Raw genomic sequence first — 16567 nt, forward strand, 5'->3', positions numbered from 1 at the left:
TAACTTAGCACTGCATTGCATACAGCTGTACAGATTTCCAGGTTCAGAAACAGTAGTCCTATTAAGTACCAGAAACCAGGGAGCACAACAAGTTTTAATGTATTTTTAACCTTCTGTTGGAAGCCGCCCAGAGTGTCTGAGGCAATCCAGCCAGATGGGCGGGGTAGATATTATTATTATTAGTATTACAGGGGGAAACTATTCCCTCCATGGCCTGCTTGTGAGCTTCAGATGCAAGAAATGTGATGCAGAACTAGATAGCTTCTTGCTCAGACCCAGCGGAGGTATTCTTAAAGTCTGGTTATTCTCACTTTAAATGTTTGCTCTTCATTGCATCGGCAGTTCCTGAGGTTGGGTGCATGAACAATTTTAAAATACAACGTTCAGAGTAAAACACATGCAAATATTCACAATGCCCAGCAAAACAACAATGGACAATAGATTCCGCTGTTTAGGCCCAACAAACAAATGTGTATTCAGCGGGTGCCGAAAACTCACCAAGATCAACGCCAGTCGTATATCGGAGGGGAGAGACTCCCATGCTGGTGCAGCCAACGAGAAGGCGTAATGTGCTTTAGGTAGATTTAACACTACTAGGAGGGGCTTCCCCACAGATCTTAACACTTGGGCAGGTCTGTATGGGAGAAGGCGCTCCTTCACTTATGTTCGTAAAAGGCCTTTCGTTCCCCACTTAGTTTGCAGTCTTGCACCCAGGCTTTCTAAAAAATTCCCCATAGGAAGTTCATAGGCTTCGCTTCAGCAGCCTGAGAAACATTTTCTCTTGTTTCTTCATATAATTGCTTTTCTTTTCATTTTCTATTACAGTAAGCCCATGCGCCTAAAGCCAAAACCGCGTAACGTCAAAACACATTGGGTGCAATGGTGGGTGGGATTGCCATAGTTATTTTCCTGGAACTCCCCCTTTCCACCCCCTTTTTAATTTTAATTTTTTGCCTCAACACATAAAGCTAAATGTGCACAATGCACATACATTGTGGGTTTACTACCTACAAAAACCAGTAGCAACAGGAAAGAAGAGATTTTCCCAGAGGTTAAAATCTGTAATATGACCTATATGTCTTGCTCAGTGTGTCATTGAGGCTTTAACAAGCTCATTTTTTGTTTCCTACTCTAATAACAAATTGTACATTTTGGACAAAAGTTTCTCTTTGTTTTGTAAAAGTTCTTTTTCGAATTGTGAGCTTTGGTCCAGAAAACCATTATTTCTATCTTAATTTAAACATTTCATGTAACTGATGGTATTGTAACCAATCCGTAACAAGGCTCCTTACATTTTCCATTACTTTAAATTTGGGTTCCACCCCCCCCTGTAAAGTACAGCAATTCCCTGTAGATTGCCCACTGTCTATCCATATTAACTCTCTTATTAGGTGCTCTGTAGAGCAGAGAAAAGGTACCGTATTTTTCGCTCTATAGGACGCACCGGACCATAGGAGGGGGAGAACAGGGGGGGGGGTGGAATTCTCCCCCTCTCTGCTCAGCGCCCCTTCAGTGAAGCGGCAGGAGAAACAGAGCCCCTTCCATTTCTCTTCCCGCTTCGCTGAAGGGGCGCTACACAGAGAGGGAAAACTCTGCAGTGCCTCTCCAGCAAAGCGAAGCCTGGAGAGCAAGAGGGATCGGTGTGCACCGGCCCCTCCAGCTCTCCAGGCTTCAGGCGGCTATCCGCAAGCCTTCTGAGTGCAGCGAGAACTCCCGCTGCTCTCCGAAGGCTTGCGGATAGCTGCCTGAAGCCCCCAGAGCGCAGCGCGAACTGCCGCTCCGCTCAGGGGATTTCAGGCAGCCTTGCCTCCGCTCCCGGAGCTGGGGGCGGGGAAAGCCCGAGCTTCCCCCGACCCCAGCCCCCAGAACAGGTCGGGGAGCGGTGGTCCCTTCTCCCTCCTGGGGAAAAGCCCGCAAGAGCCACACGAAGCTTGTGTGCGGCTCTTGGGGGCTTTTCCTGCCGGCCTCCCCCCTGCATTCGCTCCATAGGACGCACAGACTTTCCCCCTTAGTTTTTAAGAGGGAAAAAGTGTGTCCTGTGGAGCGAAAAATACGGTAACCTGTGACCCTGGACTCCCCACACCCATCGATTCCAGAAGCTGAGGACAATAGGAGTCAGGAGTTTGTTCCATTTGGAATTTTTAAATTTGTTTTATTATTGTAATAGTTTTGGCTGTTTTTTACGGCGGTGTATTCTGCTGCTGTGGGACGCAGGTGGCGCTGTGGGTTAAAGCCTCAGCGCCTAGGGCTTGCCGATCGAAAGGTCGGCGGTTCGAATCCCTGCGGCGGGGTGCGCTCCCGCTGCTCGGTCCCAGCGCCTGCCAACCTAGCAGTTCGAAAGCACCTCCGGGTGCAAGTAGATAAATAGGGACCGCTTACCAGCGGGAAGGTAAACGGCGTTTCCGTGTGCGGCTCTGGCTCGCCAGAGCAGCGATGTCACGCTGGCCACGTGACCTGGAAGTGTCTCCGGACAGCGCTGGCCCCCGGCCTCTTGAGTGAGATGGGCGCACAACCCCAGAGTCTGTCAAGACTGGCCCGTACGGGCAGGGGTACCTTTACCTTTACCTTTATTCTGTTGCTGTAACCCACTCTGGGATTATACAGTGAGGCGCTGATAGAAATCTTCTGAACAAACAAAACGTTTCTGCTGTAAAAGACAAGGAGACAGATTTATCAAGAAGCCACCAGAGGGAGAATTGGTAGTGTTCTTTCTTGTTTTCCTTCAGCTATGCCAGTTGTGTCAAGCACTAAATAAATAACCTTGGATATGTAGCAATTGAGAGTGGATTTAGAGCGTATACTGCATTTTCTAAGTCATTATGCCTGTAAGGGCAGGTTTCCTGTTTACCATCGCTATGTCTTTGGCTGGCAACAGCCTGGGGTGATGGAATGCCTGCCACACTGTTGTTATTGTTCATGTGAATTAGTTGGCCGGCTGATAGGGCCAATCCTGATGCCATTACTAATCCAGAATGCGGCAGCTAGACTGGTGACTGGGAGCGGCTGCTGAGACCACATAACTCTGGTCTTGAAAGACCTACATTGGCTCCCAGTACGTTTCTGAGCACAATTCAAAGTGTTGGTGCTGACCTTTAAAGCCCTAAACGGCCTCGGCCCAGTATACCTGAAGGAGCATCTCCACCTCCATCATTCTGCCCGGACACTGAGGTCCAGCGCCAAGGGCTTCCTGGCGGTTCCCTCACTGCGAGAAGTGAGGTTTCAGGGAACCAGACAGAGGGCCTTTTCGGAGGTGGCGCCCACCCTGTGGAACACCCTCCCACCAGATGTCAAAGAGAACAACAACTACCAAACTTTTAGAAGACATCTGAAGGCAGCCTTGTTTAGGGAAGCTTTTAATGTTTGATGTCTTACTGTATTTTAATATTTGGTTGGTAGCCACCCACAGTGGCTGGGGAAGCCCAGCCAGATGGGCAGGATATAAATAAATAAAATTATTATTATTATTATTATTATTATTATTATTATTATTATTATTATTATTACTGTGCCTCCATGCTATCCAGGAGCAGCTGTGAGCATGCCAGGCATTGCTCATTTCAGTGGGCAGATGTCTCTGTGCATGCATTGTGTTTATTTGCTTGTGTGTGTGTGTGCATGCACATGCATATGTACACACAGAGAGAACCAAAGCAACAGAAATATCAGTATCGTTTCTGTTTTAGTCACTGCCCCTACACTGTTGATTGTTATTTACCACCTGCCCTTCCAAAAAAGGCTACTGCGTGCAATAAAGTCGACGCTCCTATACCTACTTACCTGGGAGTAAGCCCCCTTAAATTCGGTGGGACTCCTTCACAAACCAATGGCACTGGAAATCTGTTTTATGTTTTCAGATAAACATGGGGTGGGATGGGCAGAAGGGACACGTTTTCCAGCCACAACAGGGAATTAAATGTGCCTAGACCTTCACTGTACTAAAGCTGAGGCAATTCTAATCTGTTTTGGCATTTTAACTTTTGCATGCTGTGATTTTTTTCTTGATTTTATCGTTTTGTCTCCTGTAAACAGCTTTGAGGTGTGTGTTTTTTTAACCAAAGGAAATCAAGCAGTGTGCAAATTTCATGATGATGATGATAATGATAATGATTACCCTACATCTGGCTGGGCTGCTTGCAGCACATATAAAAAAATAGTAAAACGTCAAACACAAAAAACTCCCTGATACAGGGCTGCCTTTCAGATATCTTCTAAAAGTTGTGTCGTTATTTTCTTGACATCAGATGGGAGGGCACCCCATACCAACAACAACAACTACTACTACTACTACTAATAATAATAATTTTATTATGTATACCCCGCCCATCTAGCAGGGTTAATCCTCAGCCACTCTGGGCGGCTTACAGCACATATAAAAACATAGTAAAACCTCAAACATTAAAAAAAACACAACTTCCCGAATACAGGGCTGCCTTCAGATGTCTTCTAAAAGTTGTGTAGTTCTTTATTTCCTTGACATCTGATGGGAGGGTGCCCAACAATAACAACTAATAATAATAATAATAATAATAATTTTATTATGTATAATAATAAACGTTGTGTAGTTCTTTATTTCCTTGACATCTGATGGGAGGGCGCCCAACAACAGCAAATTATTATTATTATTAATATTATTATTATTATTACTTTATTAAGTATAATAATAAACGTTGTGTGGTTCTTTATTTCCTTGACATCTGATGGGAGGGCGCCCAACAACAGCAAATTATTATTATTATTATTATTACTTTATTAAGTATAATAATAAACGTGTGGTTCTTTATTTCCTTGACATCTGATGGGAGGGCGCCCAACAACAGCAAATTATTATTATTATTATTATTATTATTATTATTACTTTAGTAAGTATAATAATAAACGTTGTGTAGTTCTTTATTTCCTTGACATCTGATGGGAGGGCGCCCAACAACAGCAAATTATTATTATTATTATTATTATTATTATTACTTTATTAAGTATAATAATAAAAGTTGTGTGGTTCTTTATTTCCTTGACATCTGATGGGAGGGCGCCCAACAACAGCAAATTATTATTATTATTATTATTATTATTATTATTATTACTTTATTAAGTATAATAATAAACGTTGTGTGGTTCTTTATTTCCTTGACATCTGATGGGAGGGCGCCCAACAACAGCAAATTATTATTATTATTATTATTATTATTATTATTATTACTTTAGTAAGTATAATAATAAACGTTGTGTAGTTCTTTATTTCCTTGACATCTGATGGGAGGGCGCCCAACAACAGCAAATTATTATTATTATTATTATTATTATTATTATTATTACTTTATTAAGTATAATAATAAACGTTGTGTGGTTCTTTATTTCCTTGACATCTGATAGGAGGGCGCCCAACAACAGCAAATAATATTAATAATAATAATAATAATAATAATAATAATAATAATAATAATTACTTTATTAAGTATAATAATAAACGTTGTGTGGTTCTTTATTTCCTTGACATCTGGTAGGAGGGCGCCCAACAACAGCAAATAATAATAATAATAATAATAATAATTATTACTTTATTAAGTATAATAATAAACGTTGTGTGGTTCTTTATTTCCTTGACATCTGATGGGAGGGCGCCCAACAACAGCAAATAATAATAATAATAATAATAATAATTATTATTATTATTATTATTACTTTATTAAGTATAATAATAAACGTTGTGTGGTTCTTTATTTCCTTGACATCTGATGGGAGGGCGCCCAACAACAGCATTATTATTATTATTATTATTATTATTATTATTATTATTATTATTATTATTATCATTATTATTATTATTATTATTATCATTACTTTATTAAGTATAATAATAAACGTTGTGTGGTTCTTTCTTTCCTTGACATCTGGTAGGAGGGCGTTCCATGATGATGATGCTGACGGCCGCCGCTGCCCCGCTGCCCCGCAGCCCTTTCCCCGCCGCCGCCGCCCGGCCCTGACAGGAGCCGTTTCCAGGCGGGGCCGGCGCCGCCACTCCGCTTCCCTTCGGGGGTCAGAAGGCAGGGGAGGCGGGGAGAGGAGGAGGCGGAGGCGGAGGCGGAGGCCGGGCCGCGCGGCGGAGTCCGCCTCCCTCCAGTCAGGCAGCTCGCGGGAAGCGCTCGGCTGCTCGCTCGCGCGTGGAGGCCATGGCGTGGCCGGAGGCGGCGCGGGGCTTCGTGGGGACCCTCCTGAGGGACTTCCCGAGGCCGCTGGGCCCGGACGACGCGCCGCCCTGGAGCCCGGCGCCGGGCCGCCTGGGGTCCCTCAGCCAGGCCGAAGCGCCGGCGGAGCTGGCCGAGTTGGCCCGGACCTTCTTGGGCAGCAGGTAGGGGCCGGAGAGAGAGAGGCCGCGGGGGGAGCCGGAGGAGGGGGCGCGGGCGGCGCGGCGGAAAGTTGCGCCCGGGGCGAAAACGGGGCACGGAGTTGGGAGAGCGAAGCTAGGGCTGGGTCATGCAGAGCGGGCAGGGAGCGGGAGGTGCACACGTGTGTGTGTGTGTGTGTGTGTGTGTGGATTGTGGGGTCACTAGTGCAAAGGTGAGGCAGCAGCATGAGTACATATGGATTGTGGGCTCACAAGTGCAAGGGTGAAAGTGTCTCAAATGCACAAGGATTGTGGGCTCACGAGTGCAAGGGTGAAAGTGTCTCAAATGCACAAGGATTGTGGGCTCACGAGTGCAAGGGTGAAAGTGTCTCAAATGCACAAGGATTGTGGGCTCACGAGTGCAAGGGTGAAAGTGTCTCAAATGCATATGGATTGTGGAGTCAATAATGTGAGTGAGGTCATGTTTTGAGTGCATATGGGCTCCTTGGGGAGGAAGGGTGGGGTATAAATTCATTTTATAATAATAATACGTAGCACAGTCCCCGTGCCAGTGCATTTTGTGCCCTAGGCAAGGCTAAGTACTTACACGCACACGCACACACAAACCCGATTGATAACCTCAGTTTTCAAAAACAGATGTGGAAGTGATAAAATTCTTCAAAATATAACATAAAGGTAAAATAATGTCAGAAATGTATATGAAATAACAAAAACTCATGTATATTAAACTTTGCCCTCTGAAGGTCAGTACTGCACCCCCTGAAGTCTGCAGCCTAGGCAGCTGCGTAGTTTGCCTAATGATAACAGCAGCCCTCTAGGTAGGAAGAGTGGACTTACTAAAGGAGGACAAGGGCGCATTATTCGTGCATGTGTGAGGTGGCACCGTGAATGCACAGATAGGAAGGGTTGACTTATTCAGGCAAGTGTATAGACTGTGGAGAGCATCATCAATAGTGCAGGTGTGTGGAGGCTGTATCTGAATGTATGGATGGAGTCATAGGGTGTGCTTGTGGGGTTATTAGTGTATGTGGGGGAAGGAGGGGATTATTGGTGATTATATGAAAGAGTGGGTGCAATTTTTTCAAAAAGACTGTTTCAAAAAGAATGGGCTGCCTTGGGAATTGAACAGTGCCTGCTAACAGTACAGGCAAGGCCTACAAATGGACTGCAAATCCTATTGTACCGGTAATTGTTTTTATGGAAATAAGCAGTTCTGAGCTTACTACTGCTGCAGTGGGCTGGGTAACTCACAGGTGCTGCTTTGAGCACAAGGAGGGCAAGACACAGTTTTAACAACTAACACTTCTGCATTTAATGGAGGTTAAGTGAACTAGAGGGGCACAGGTGGCGCTGTGGGTTAAACCACAGAGCCTAGGACTTGCCGATCAGGAGGTTGGCGGTTCGAATCCCCGCGACGGAGTGAGCTCCCGTTGTTCGGTCCCTGCTCCTGCCAACCTAGCAGTTCAAAAGCACGTCAAAGTGCAAGTAGATAATTAGGTACCACTCCGGCGGGAAGGTAAACGGCGTTTCCGTGCACTGCTCTGGTTCGCCAGAAGCGGCTTAGTCATGCTGGCCACATAACGCGGAAGAGCGCCGCAACCCAAGAGTCGGCCATGACTGGACCTAATGGTCAGGGGTCCCTTTACCTTTACCTTAAGTGAACTACGCACAAAGTGAACTAGGCATCCAGTTTTTTTTTCGTTTTTCAAGTTAAATACAGGACTAGACAAACTTGGCGGTTTTGAAGTTTTTAGCCCATTTTCTAGGGAGTTGGAAAATTATCTGATACAAAGTGAAAATTAGATTACTTCACCTAGGAATTTTTTTTTTTTTTGGGGGGGGGAGTGAATCAAGAAAACCCGCACTGCTGGGTGAACCACAAGCTAAATTCATGAGTGCAGCTTGAAGAGGAATTTGGAGTGGTGTGCCCCACCCAGTAATGTTTGGACTACTGACTTCAAATGTTATTCTGAAAATGGCAAAGCATTGCTTTTCTACTTAACTCTCAAAGGTATGAAATGTATTCTCGCATGTACTAAAATATGTTGGGAGCTTTGTGTGTGTGCAAATACCTGCTGCGGTAACAGTAGGTGGTTTGAACAGAACCGGGGAGGAATGGGTAGAAAAAGCACCTACCTATATCGACCAGAACTGTGCAAATGTGAATCTTATAGAAGAGTCACAAAGCAACATTTATTTGGCTTTTGAGAGGTTCGGCTGGGCCATTGTGGAGCTGTTGTGGTTTTGGAGCTCTGTTGTTCAGATACACAATTATTTGCATTTGATTGCCACGCATTAGGAATTTTGGGGCAAGGTGTCATCAGTACACTGATGACACACAGCTCTGCTTCTCCATAGCATCTGAGTTAGGTGAGGCTGTGCACAAGCTGGACCATTGTCTGGGCACAGAGATGGAGACTGTGGGTTGGTAGTTCCTGCATCCTGGAAACTTGACCTCTTATGGATGGGGTTGCACTCCCTCTGAAAGAACAGGTTCAGCGTTTGGGGTGCTCCTGGGTCCATCTTTGTCACTGAAGCTCAGTTGGCCTGAGTGGCTAGGAGTGCCTTTTACCAGCTACAGGTGGTTTGTCATCTACATTCGTTCTGCAACAGGAATGGTCTGGCCACAGTGATCCATTCACTGGTAACCTCAAGACTCCATTATTGAAGTGAGCGCACTCTACACGGGGCTACTTTTCGGTTCCAGCAGTTGCAAAACACTGCAACTAGACTGTTGAAGGGGACAGACTCATAGCTGTCAACGTTTTCCTTTTTTAAAGGGAAATTCCCTTATTCCGAATAGGATTCCTCGCAAGAAAAGGGAAACGTTGACAGCTGTGGACAGACTACTGCCAGCACATAACTCCATTACTCTAAAGTATGCACTGGCAGCCCATATGCGACTGGGCCTGGTTCAAGTTTCTTGCATTTATTTACAAGGCCTTTAACAACTGGGCCCAGAGTAGCTCAAGGACTGCCTAATTCAGTGGTGTCCAAACTTTTTTCAAAGAGGGCCAGATTTGATGAAGTGAAGGGCCATGAGGGCTGACCAAAGGGCCAACCTTTTTTTAGGATTGAAGTTTTAGGGTTTTTTGGATTTTACCACAGGAACAGGATTAAACCAACCAGTGGGCCAGGTTAGGCCCCCGAAATGGACTTTGGACATGCCTGGCCTAATCCATTATATCACTGCCTGATCACTGAGGTCTTTGGGGAAGTCACTATTAGTGGTCCCCCATGGCACGGATGCAGAGCTCAGATCTACCAGGAGCCAAATTTTATGGAAATCATTTCCAGTTGAGGTTGGACAGGCCCCCTCCCTGAATTTTTAGATTTATTTTTATTCAAAGCAGGCATTTTAATTGAAGTTTGATTTTATAGTTTCAATCAATATTTATATTTGTACAGTGGTACCTTGGTTTAAGAACAGCTTAGTTTATGAACAACTTGGATTAAGAACGCTGCAAACCCGGAAGTAGGTGTTTTGGTTTGTGAACTTTGCCTTGGAAGCAGAACATGTTGAGTGTGTTCCATTTGTAAATTGAGTCCCCCACTGCTATGGGAAAGCACACCTTGGTTTAAGCACGCTTTGGTTTAAGAACGGACTTCTGGAATGGATTAAGTTCATAAGCCAAGGTACCACTGTATAGTATCTTTGTAAATCAGGCATAGGCAAACTTGGCCCTCCAGATGTTTTGGGACTACAACTCCCATGATCCCTAGCTAACAGGACCAGTGGTCAGGGAATTGTAGTCCCAAAACATCTGGAGGGCTGAATTTGCCTATGCCTGTTGTAAATGAATCGGAGACTAGTGTGGTTAAGGAGTAGATAAATGGTTGTTGTTTAAAACACATCCCAGTGCAGAAAAGACAGCAATGTCTCGATGTTGGGAAGAGGAGAGTAGGGGTTCTTAAGTGATGAATTGTTACTTTGCTTAAAATAACAATTTTACCAAGTTTTAACCATGCAAATAGGCGAATGTGTGCAATTTTCTGAATACTATTATTATTAATAGCTCTTTCAAATTACGTCTGAAGAACTGTCCTAAATGCAGACATGGTTCCACCTTGGTTATATTTGTTGCAACTAAGCTGTAGCATGACAGCTCGAAAAGTATCTGTTCAGTGGTTCTGAATTAGCAATTTTGTGGTTCAGAGTCGGCTGGTATGTCTGCTTTAGTAAACTCATTTCTCAATGGTAGACAAAATGTTGCTAGACTGTGCATTAAAAATGTGTTTCCCTTAGGACACGGTCCACACTTCATTTAAAGCATTTTTGACCTGCTCTTCAACTGGAGTGAGGGGGAAGGCTTTGGAAATGCTTAAAATACCAACAATAAGACAGTCCTTGCCCTCAGGTTTACAGATACAGTATAAAAGGAAAAGAGATTAGGGAGTGAAGAGGAAAACAGCAAACCCACTGCTATAGCCTGACAGAATGACTGATCCTAGATCACTCATTGGTGCTTAGACAGTCTCTGGCAAGGGATGCCTCCCACTAGGATTTGGGATTGTTTTTGGCCATGCTTCTCTTCCCAGTCCCCAGCTCTAAGCTATATGGGGAGGTGAACCTCCAGAAGTTGGAGATGGGAGCAGTGGTTTAACTGTGCACCATGAGGTTAGTAGTGCACCATGAGGTTACGGAAAAGACCCTGTTCTGTTGTGATAGATTTCAGTTGGCCATGAAAGCCAGCTAAAATGTCTGGACCTTGTGAAAACATCTTGAAATAAATAAATTAAGACCCCTCCCCGCCCGCAAAGTGCAACACATTGTTGTAAAGCTTGGGCTGTGTCTCATCCTTCCTGACACTCTTTATGTTAATGCAAGGAGGAGCTGAACAGTAGCTGCATATTTTGCATTCCTGCCCTGGAGCTAGAGCTTGTTATAGAACCTCTGTGAGGCTCAAAATTACTTATATCCCCAAGATTCCAAAACTGCCAAGACTTTTCCCAACTTTTTTTTTTTTTATTCCTTTTCGACCACAAGAATTCTCAGGGAGGGAGTCTCCAACTCTTCCACCCAACAGAACCTGGCTGCCTGAGACTTTGTACTCTTGCTGTTTCTGTGGGTAAGAAATGTATGTAATTGGAGTAAAATTGCTCCCGAGAGGTGGGTTTGAAAGAACAACTGTTAATGGCTTGACCAGATTTGTTTTGGCATTTTACAAGTATGCTTGAACTGTTGCACTGGGATGTTCTGCAAAAGGGGACTCACCCGTAGAACTTTCATTGAGAATTTTGGCCAAGAGATTAATCTCATCACACACACACACACACACACACACACACACACACACACACACGAACCCCACCATCCTTATATTGCCCCCAAACCAACAGATTAACAGACAACTAACCAATTTATAGTAATCTCCTAACCTGTTAGCAACTCCTGCCTCAGTGCTTACCCTGGTGATGGGCAGCCTGTTATATTGGTCTGCAACTCCTTTACCATTAACCACGCAGGTTTGGGCTGATGGGAGTTGTAGTCCAACAACACTGGGAAGACCACAACCCAGTTACCCATTCCTAGCTTAGATAGATACTGACTGAGATATTCTAGCTAGCAATGCTGTTTACACGTCCCTAATAATTCACTGAACTTGGCAGAGCTTACTTCTGAGTAAGCATGCACACAATGGTTTACTCATTCCAGGTGCCTGTAGGCTTGGCAGGCTTACTAGGTGGCAAAAGAGAGAAGCAGACTGAACACGCTCGTAAATTATTTGCAAGCCAACCCGAATATGATAATGATACACCCAATTAATGGATGGGTACAAAAGACTTGGGACGCGGGTGGCGCTGTGGGTTAAACCACAGAGCCTAGGTCTTGCCAATCAGAAGGTTGGCAGTTCAAATCCCCGCGACGGGGTGAGCGCTCGTTGCTCGGTCCCAGCTCCTGCCAACCTAGCAGTTCGAAAGCACGTCAAAGTGCAAGTAGATAAATAGGTACCGCTCCGGCGGGAAGGTAAACGGCGTTTCCGTGCGCTGCTCTGGTTCGCCAGAAGCGGCTTAGTCATGCTGGCCACATGACCTGGAAGCTGCACACCGGCTCCCTCGGCCAGTAAAATGAGATGAGTGCTGCAACCCCAGAGTCAGCCACAACTGGACCTAATGGTCAGGGGTCCCTTTACATTTACCTTTACAAAAGACTTGGGATCAGGGCCCATAGTTTAAGAATTCCAGCTCAAATTAAATCCTGAAAATGACCCTTCTCTTGTTTTGGGAGGTGGGAATCCTACCATGTGAACCTAGCTCAGACTTGTAAAAATAACTTCAATAGCCTTCCTTCCTTCCTCTTTTTTTACTAGCCTGCTTGGGGCTGGCAGAAAAGGGACAGAGAGCACCATTCTCCTTGAAGCAACCCCCTTGCTTTTCTGCTAGGTGCAGCGGAGGGGTGGAGAAGTCCAGCCTTCAACTGTGTACACAACATGTTAAAAGTACATTTAAAGCACATGGCTTCCCCCAAAGAATCATGGTCGTTGTAGTTTACCCCTCACAGAGTTTCAGTTCCCAGCTCCCTTAACAAACTATAGTTCCCAGGATTCTTTGAGAGGGGTCACTTGCTTTAAAAAGCGTGCATATGCAGCCTTCGCCTGCCAGCCTGCTCAGTCGCCTGCATGGAATTGCTTCTCAGATATGGCTGTCCGTCTACTGCCTTAAATGCACGCCTGCCCAGCTAGAGCTTGTTATATTATATGTTATGTTACCCAGGTGAAGGGCAAACCATGAGATAACTGAATTCTGTTTTACCACTAGGAAATAGCAGTTTGCCTTCTGAAAGCACAGATATATTCATGGCTGCCCCTGCAAATCTTTCCTCTCCCATTAATGGAGCTGCTTCAAAAAAAAAACAAAACAAAACAAACCCTCATCCGTTCAGCATTATTCCTTTTGATGTGCAGTGTGGCAGCCACATTCCCTACGCTCACCACAAGCAACAGTTGACCATTTTGTGACCCTTTCCCCTTCTTATTCCTCCTGCCCCACTATTTTTGTTTGCTTCTTCCAAATCTGTTCATTCTCCCTTTGCAACACTGCTGTGCACTCTTTCTCCTTATGTGAAAGAAAATGGCAACCACGAGTCTGTAAGTGGTGATGTACACAGCATACATTTAAAGCACCGCTCCCAAAGTGTCTTGGGAACTTTAGTTTGTCAATGGCACTGGGAATTGTAGCTCTATGAGGAAACTACCAGTTCCCAGGATTCTTGAGGGGGGTGTACTTTAAATGTACTGTGCGTCTGCAACCGTAGCTTTCTGCAACAATGCTATTGATTTCTCATGTACTATCACTATCATGCTCATGTACACACTAGTCCTGCGACTAGCACAATTGCTCCTGAAGAAGTATGCATGCACACAAAAGCTCATACCAATAACTAACTTAGTTGGTCTCTAAGGTGCTACTGGAAGGAATTTTTTTATTTTGTTTTGACTATGGCAGACCAACACGGCTACCTACCTTTAACAATTGCTCCTGTTAAGAATAAAATATGACTTAATGCTAGGCCAGGGTTTTTTTTTTGGGGGGGAGGGGTGTTTGTTCACCTAGCTCTCCACTTTGCTTTTTCCGAACAGGAAGCAAAGTATTGTTCATGCCAAAAGATGCAGTTTGTATCCTGCAGGAAATTCTGGGAGGGAAGAAGGATGCTATTGTTGACATCAGTTTCCAGCACAGAATCCAGTTGCTTTGAGAAAGAGAATAACAGGAAGTGCCTCGAATTAGCTCATAATAACTGAAAACAATCCCCTTGCAAGCATGCATAGAATGGGCAGAAGTCCTTCCAATGTAAACTGGATCTTATATGTGTGAATCCTAAAAATGAAATACATAGATAAGAGTATAGTACAGAATAAGTTGCTATGAGTTGTACTACTCTGGGGTGAACTGTGGGTTTGGTTCACTTTTTTTTTTTTTTTTGGCACAGCCAAAAGAAGTTAAAATGTATGAAAAGATTATTACTCTTCATTATACAAATCTGGCAGTATTTACTTAATAGGAACAGTATTGTTACCTTGTATTTCCATCATCCCTTCCTCCAAATGCTGAACAAAAAACCACCACCACCATAATAATTTTATTACAGTGGTGCCTCGAAAGACGAAAAGAATTCATTCCGTGAGTCTCTTCGTCTAGCGGTTTTTTCGTCTTGCGAAGCAACCCTATTAGCGGATTAGTGGATTAGCGCTATTAGCGGTTTAGCGGCTTTTAGCGGATCAGCTGATAAGCGGATCAGCTGATAAGCGGCTTAGCGGCTTTGGAAAAGGGGAAAAACCCCCGCAGGAACTCACAAGACATTTTCGTCTTGCGAAGCAAGCCCATAGGGAAATTCGTTTTGCGAAGCACCTCCAAAACGGAAAACCCTTTCGTCTAGCGGGTTTTCCGTCTTGCGAGGCATTCGTCTTGCGGGGCACCACTGTATTTATACCCCACCCATCTGACTGGGTTGCCCCAGCCAACTGCCCTGCAAATCATGAAGAATAGATGTGTGAGTCGGAATCGTAAACATGCTTCATTTTAGACTTTCATCAACTGTTTTTCCTTGGCTATGCAGTCCATTTCAGTCTCTTTCCTTTCTTACCATAACAGGAATGCACCGCCACTCCTTGCAGCATCTTTGATTCATGCTACCATCCACGATATTTTGCAGACGGATCTTAACGAGTTTAGAAAGCAGAATGTGGAGGGGGAGGAAGCTGGAGATCACGAGACGGAGCCCTGTAAGTACCTATATTTGCCTCCCAAAGTAATATGGGAGTCTGAGCTCAAGGTCATTACTATTCACACAGATGTAACTCAACTTCTTTTGTTTTCATTAATTTAAAACATTTTTATACCACTCTCCATCAAAATTGACTCCAGGATTGTTTACAGCAGTTTATGTAACATCCAGGTAAATTTACAATTCTTAAAAGCATCATCATTGGCACATTTTTAGTCTGAAAGAGAACAGTACTGGCACCTTGAGGGCATTCCACTAATGGCATAATCACAGCCAAAAAGGTTAGCTAACACAGTGCAGGAGGTTACCAGAGAATAGCTGTAAGCTGGTGTTCTTGATGTTGCTAGATGGCAGAATTAGAAATAGTGCTTTTATTGTTTTCTGTCGTTTCATTGCACAAGACACCGCACAGCTGCAGAACAAAGATAGCCCTTGATGAAAACCGTCAGGTTGTTGCAACAAAGCAAAGGAGAACAGTAAGACAACATTGATCAGCTTGACTAGCGGCATTTGGTCTTTCTGCACCAGCCCAAGGAATTGTTGGCATTCTGCTATTTTGAAAAATGGGGACTACCAAGATCCAATTTTCAGGTTAATTTTTGATGATGGCAGTGAAGTTGCTAACCAGGGTGGATTTGATTTAAATCAAATCAATTTAAATCACAGTTTAAACCACAGTTTAAATCACTAGTCAGTAAGACTTGATTTAAATCTTTTTTTTTTTTACAGAAAGACTCATCCTTGCTGATATAATCTTAATATTTACAACCAGATGAAGGTTTCATTTTTGGAATAATAAATTTTCAGAGTAGTTTTTACAGTTATATCAAAAATTACTGATTTGGTTATACTATTAGAAATACATAGACAGATAATTGTGAAATTAATTATGTGAGGTTTAATAAGTTAACTGTTAATATTTGGACAACTTTTCTGCTGTACTTTATTGGAAGGAGAAAAATAATCATTTCCTTAATAACAATTTAAACAATTTACAGTCATACCTCGGGTTACAGACGCTTCAGGTTGTGCGTTTTCGGGTTGCACACCACGCCAAAATTACTAAAAGTCACTATGCACAGAAGTTCCACATCGTGATCCACGCGTGCGCAGACGCGGCGCTGCAGGTTGCGATTGTGCCTCCCGCACGGATCACATTCGCAACCCGAGTGTCCACTGTATATATAACTAAAGCAGTAACGTTATAGGATATGTATCCATGTTTGTTAACTGATGTGGTTATACTTTTTTTAAAAAAAACAACACACACCTTAGACTGAGTTTTAGCACACATGAAAAACTTGAAACAAATCCTTATTTCCTGATGAATAGCCTTTGGACTATAATGTAACCTAAATACAATACTATAGAAATATTTTTTTTCTCCAAAAGCATTTTATTTTAAAAATCCAATTTAAATTTAAAAAATCCAATTTAAATTTTAAAATTCCATTTTTTTATTTAAAAAAAACATTGATTTTTATCCACCCTGTTGCTAA

At 43.7% G+C, this 16567-nt stretch overlaps 1 protein-coding gene across 1 annotated transcript in view; it reads left to right on the plus strand.

Moving 5' to 3' along the window:
- The first annotated feature begins 6084 nt into the window (after positions 1–6084).
- Positions 6085–16567, plus strand: part of PPM1F (protein phosphatase, Mg2+/Mn2+ dependent 1F) — a 36041-nt gene continuing 25558 nt past the window's right edge. The window contains exons 1-2 of the mRNA XM_079956919.1: positions 6085–6346; positions 14936–15066. Of these exons, the coding sequence (XP_079813045.1) occupies positions 6168–6346; positions 14936–15066 (310 nt within the window). The 5' untranslated portion in view covers positions 6085–6167. The remainder of the gene's footprint in view (positions 6347–14935; positions 15067–16567) is intronic.

Source organism: Podarcis cretensis (assembly GCF_951804945.1).
Source record: "Podarcis cretensis genome assembly, chromosome: 16".
NCBI lineage: Eukaryota > Metazoa > Chordata > Lepidosauria > Squamata > Lacertidae > Podarcis > Podarcis cretensis.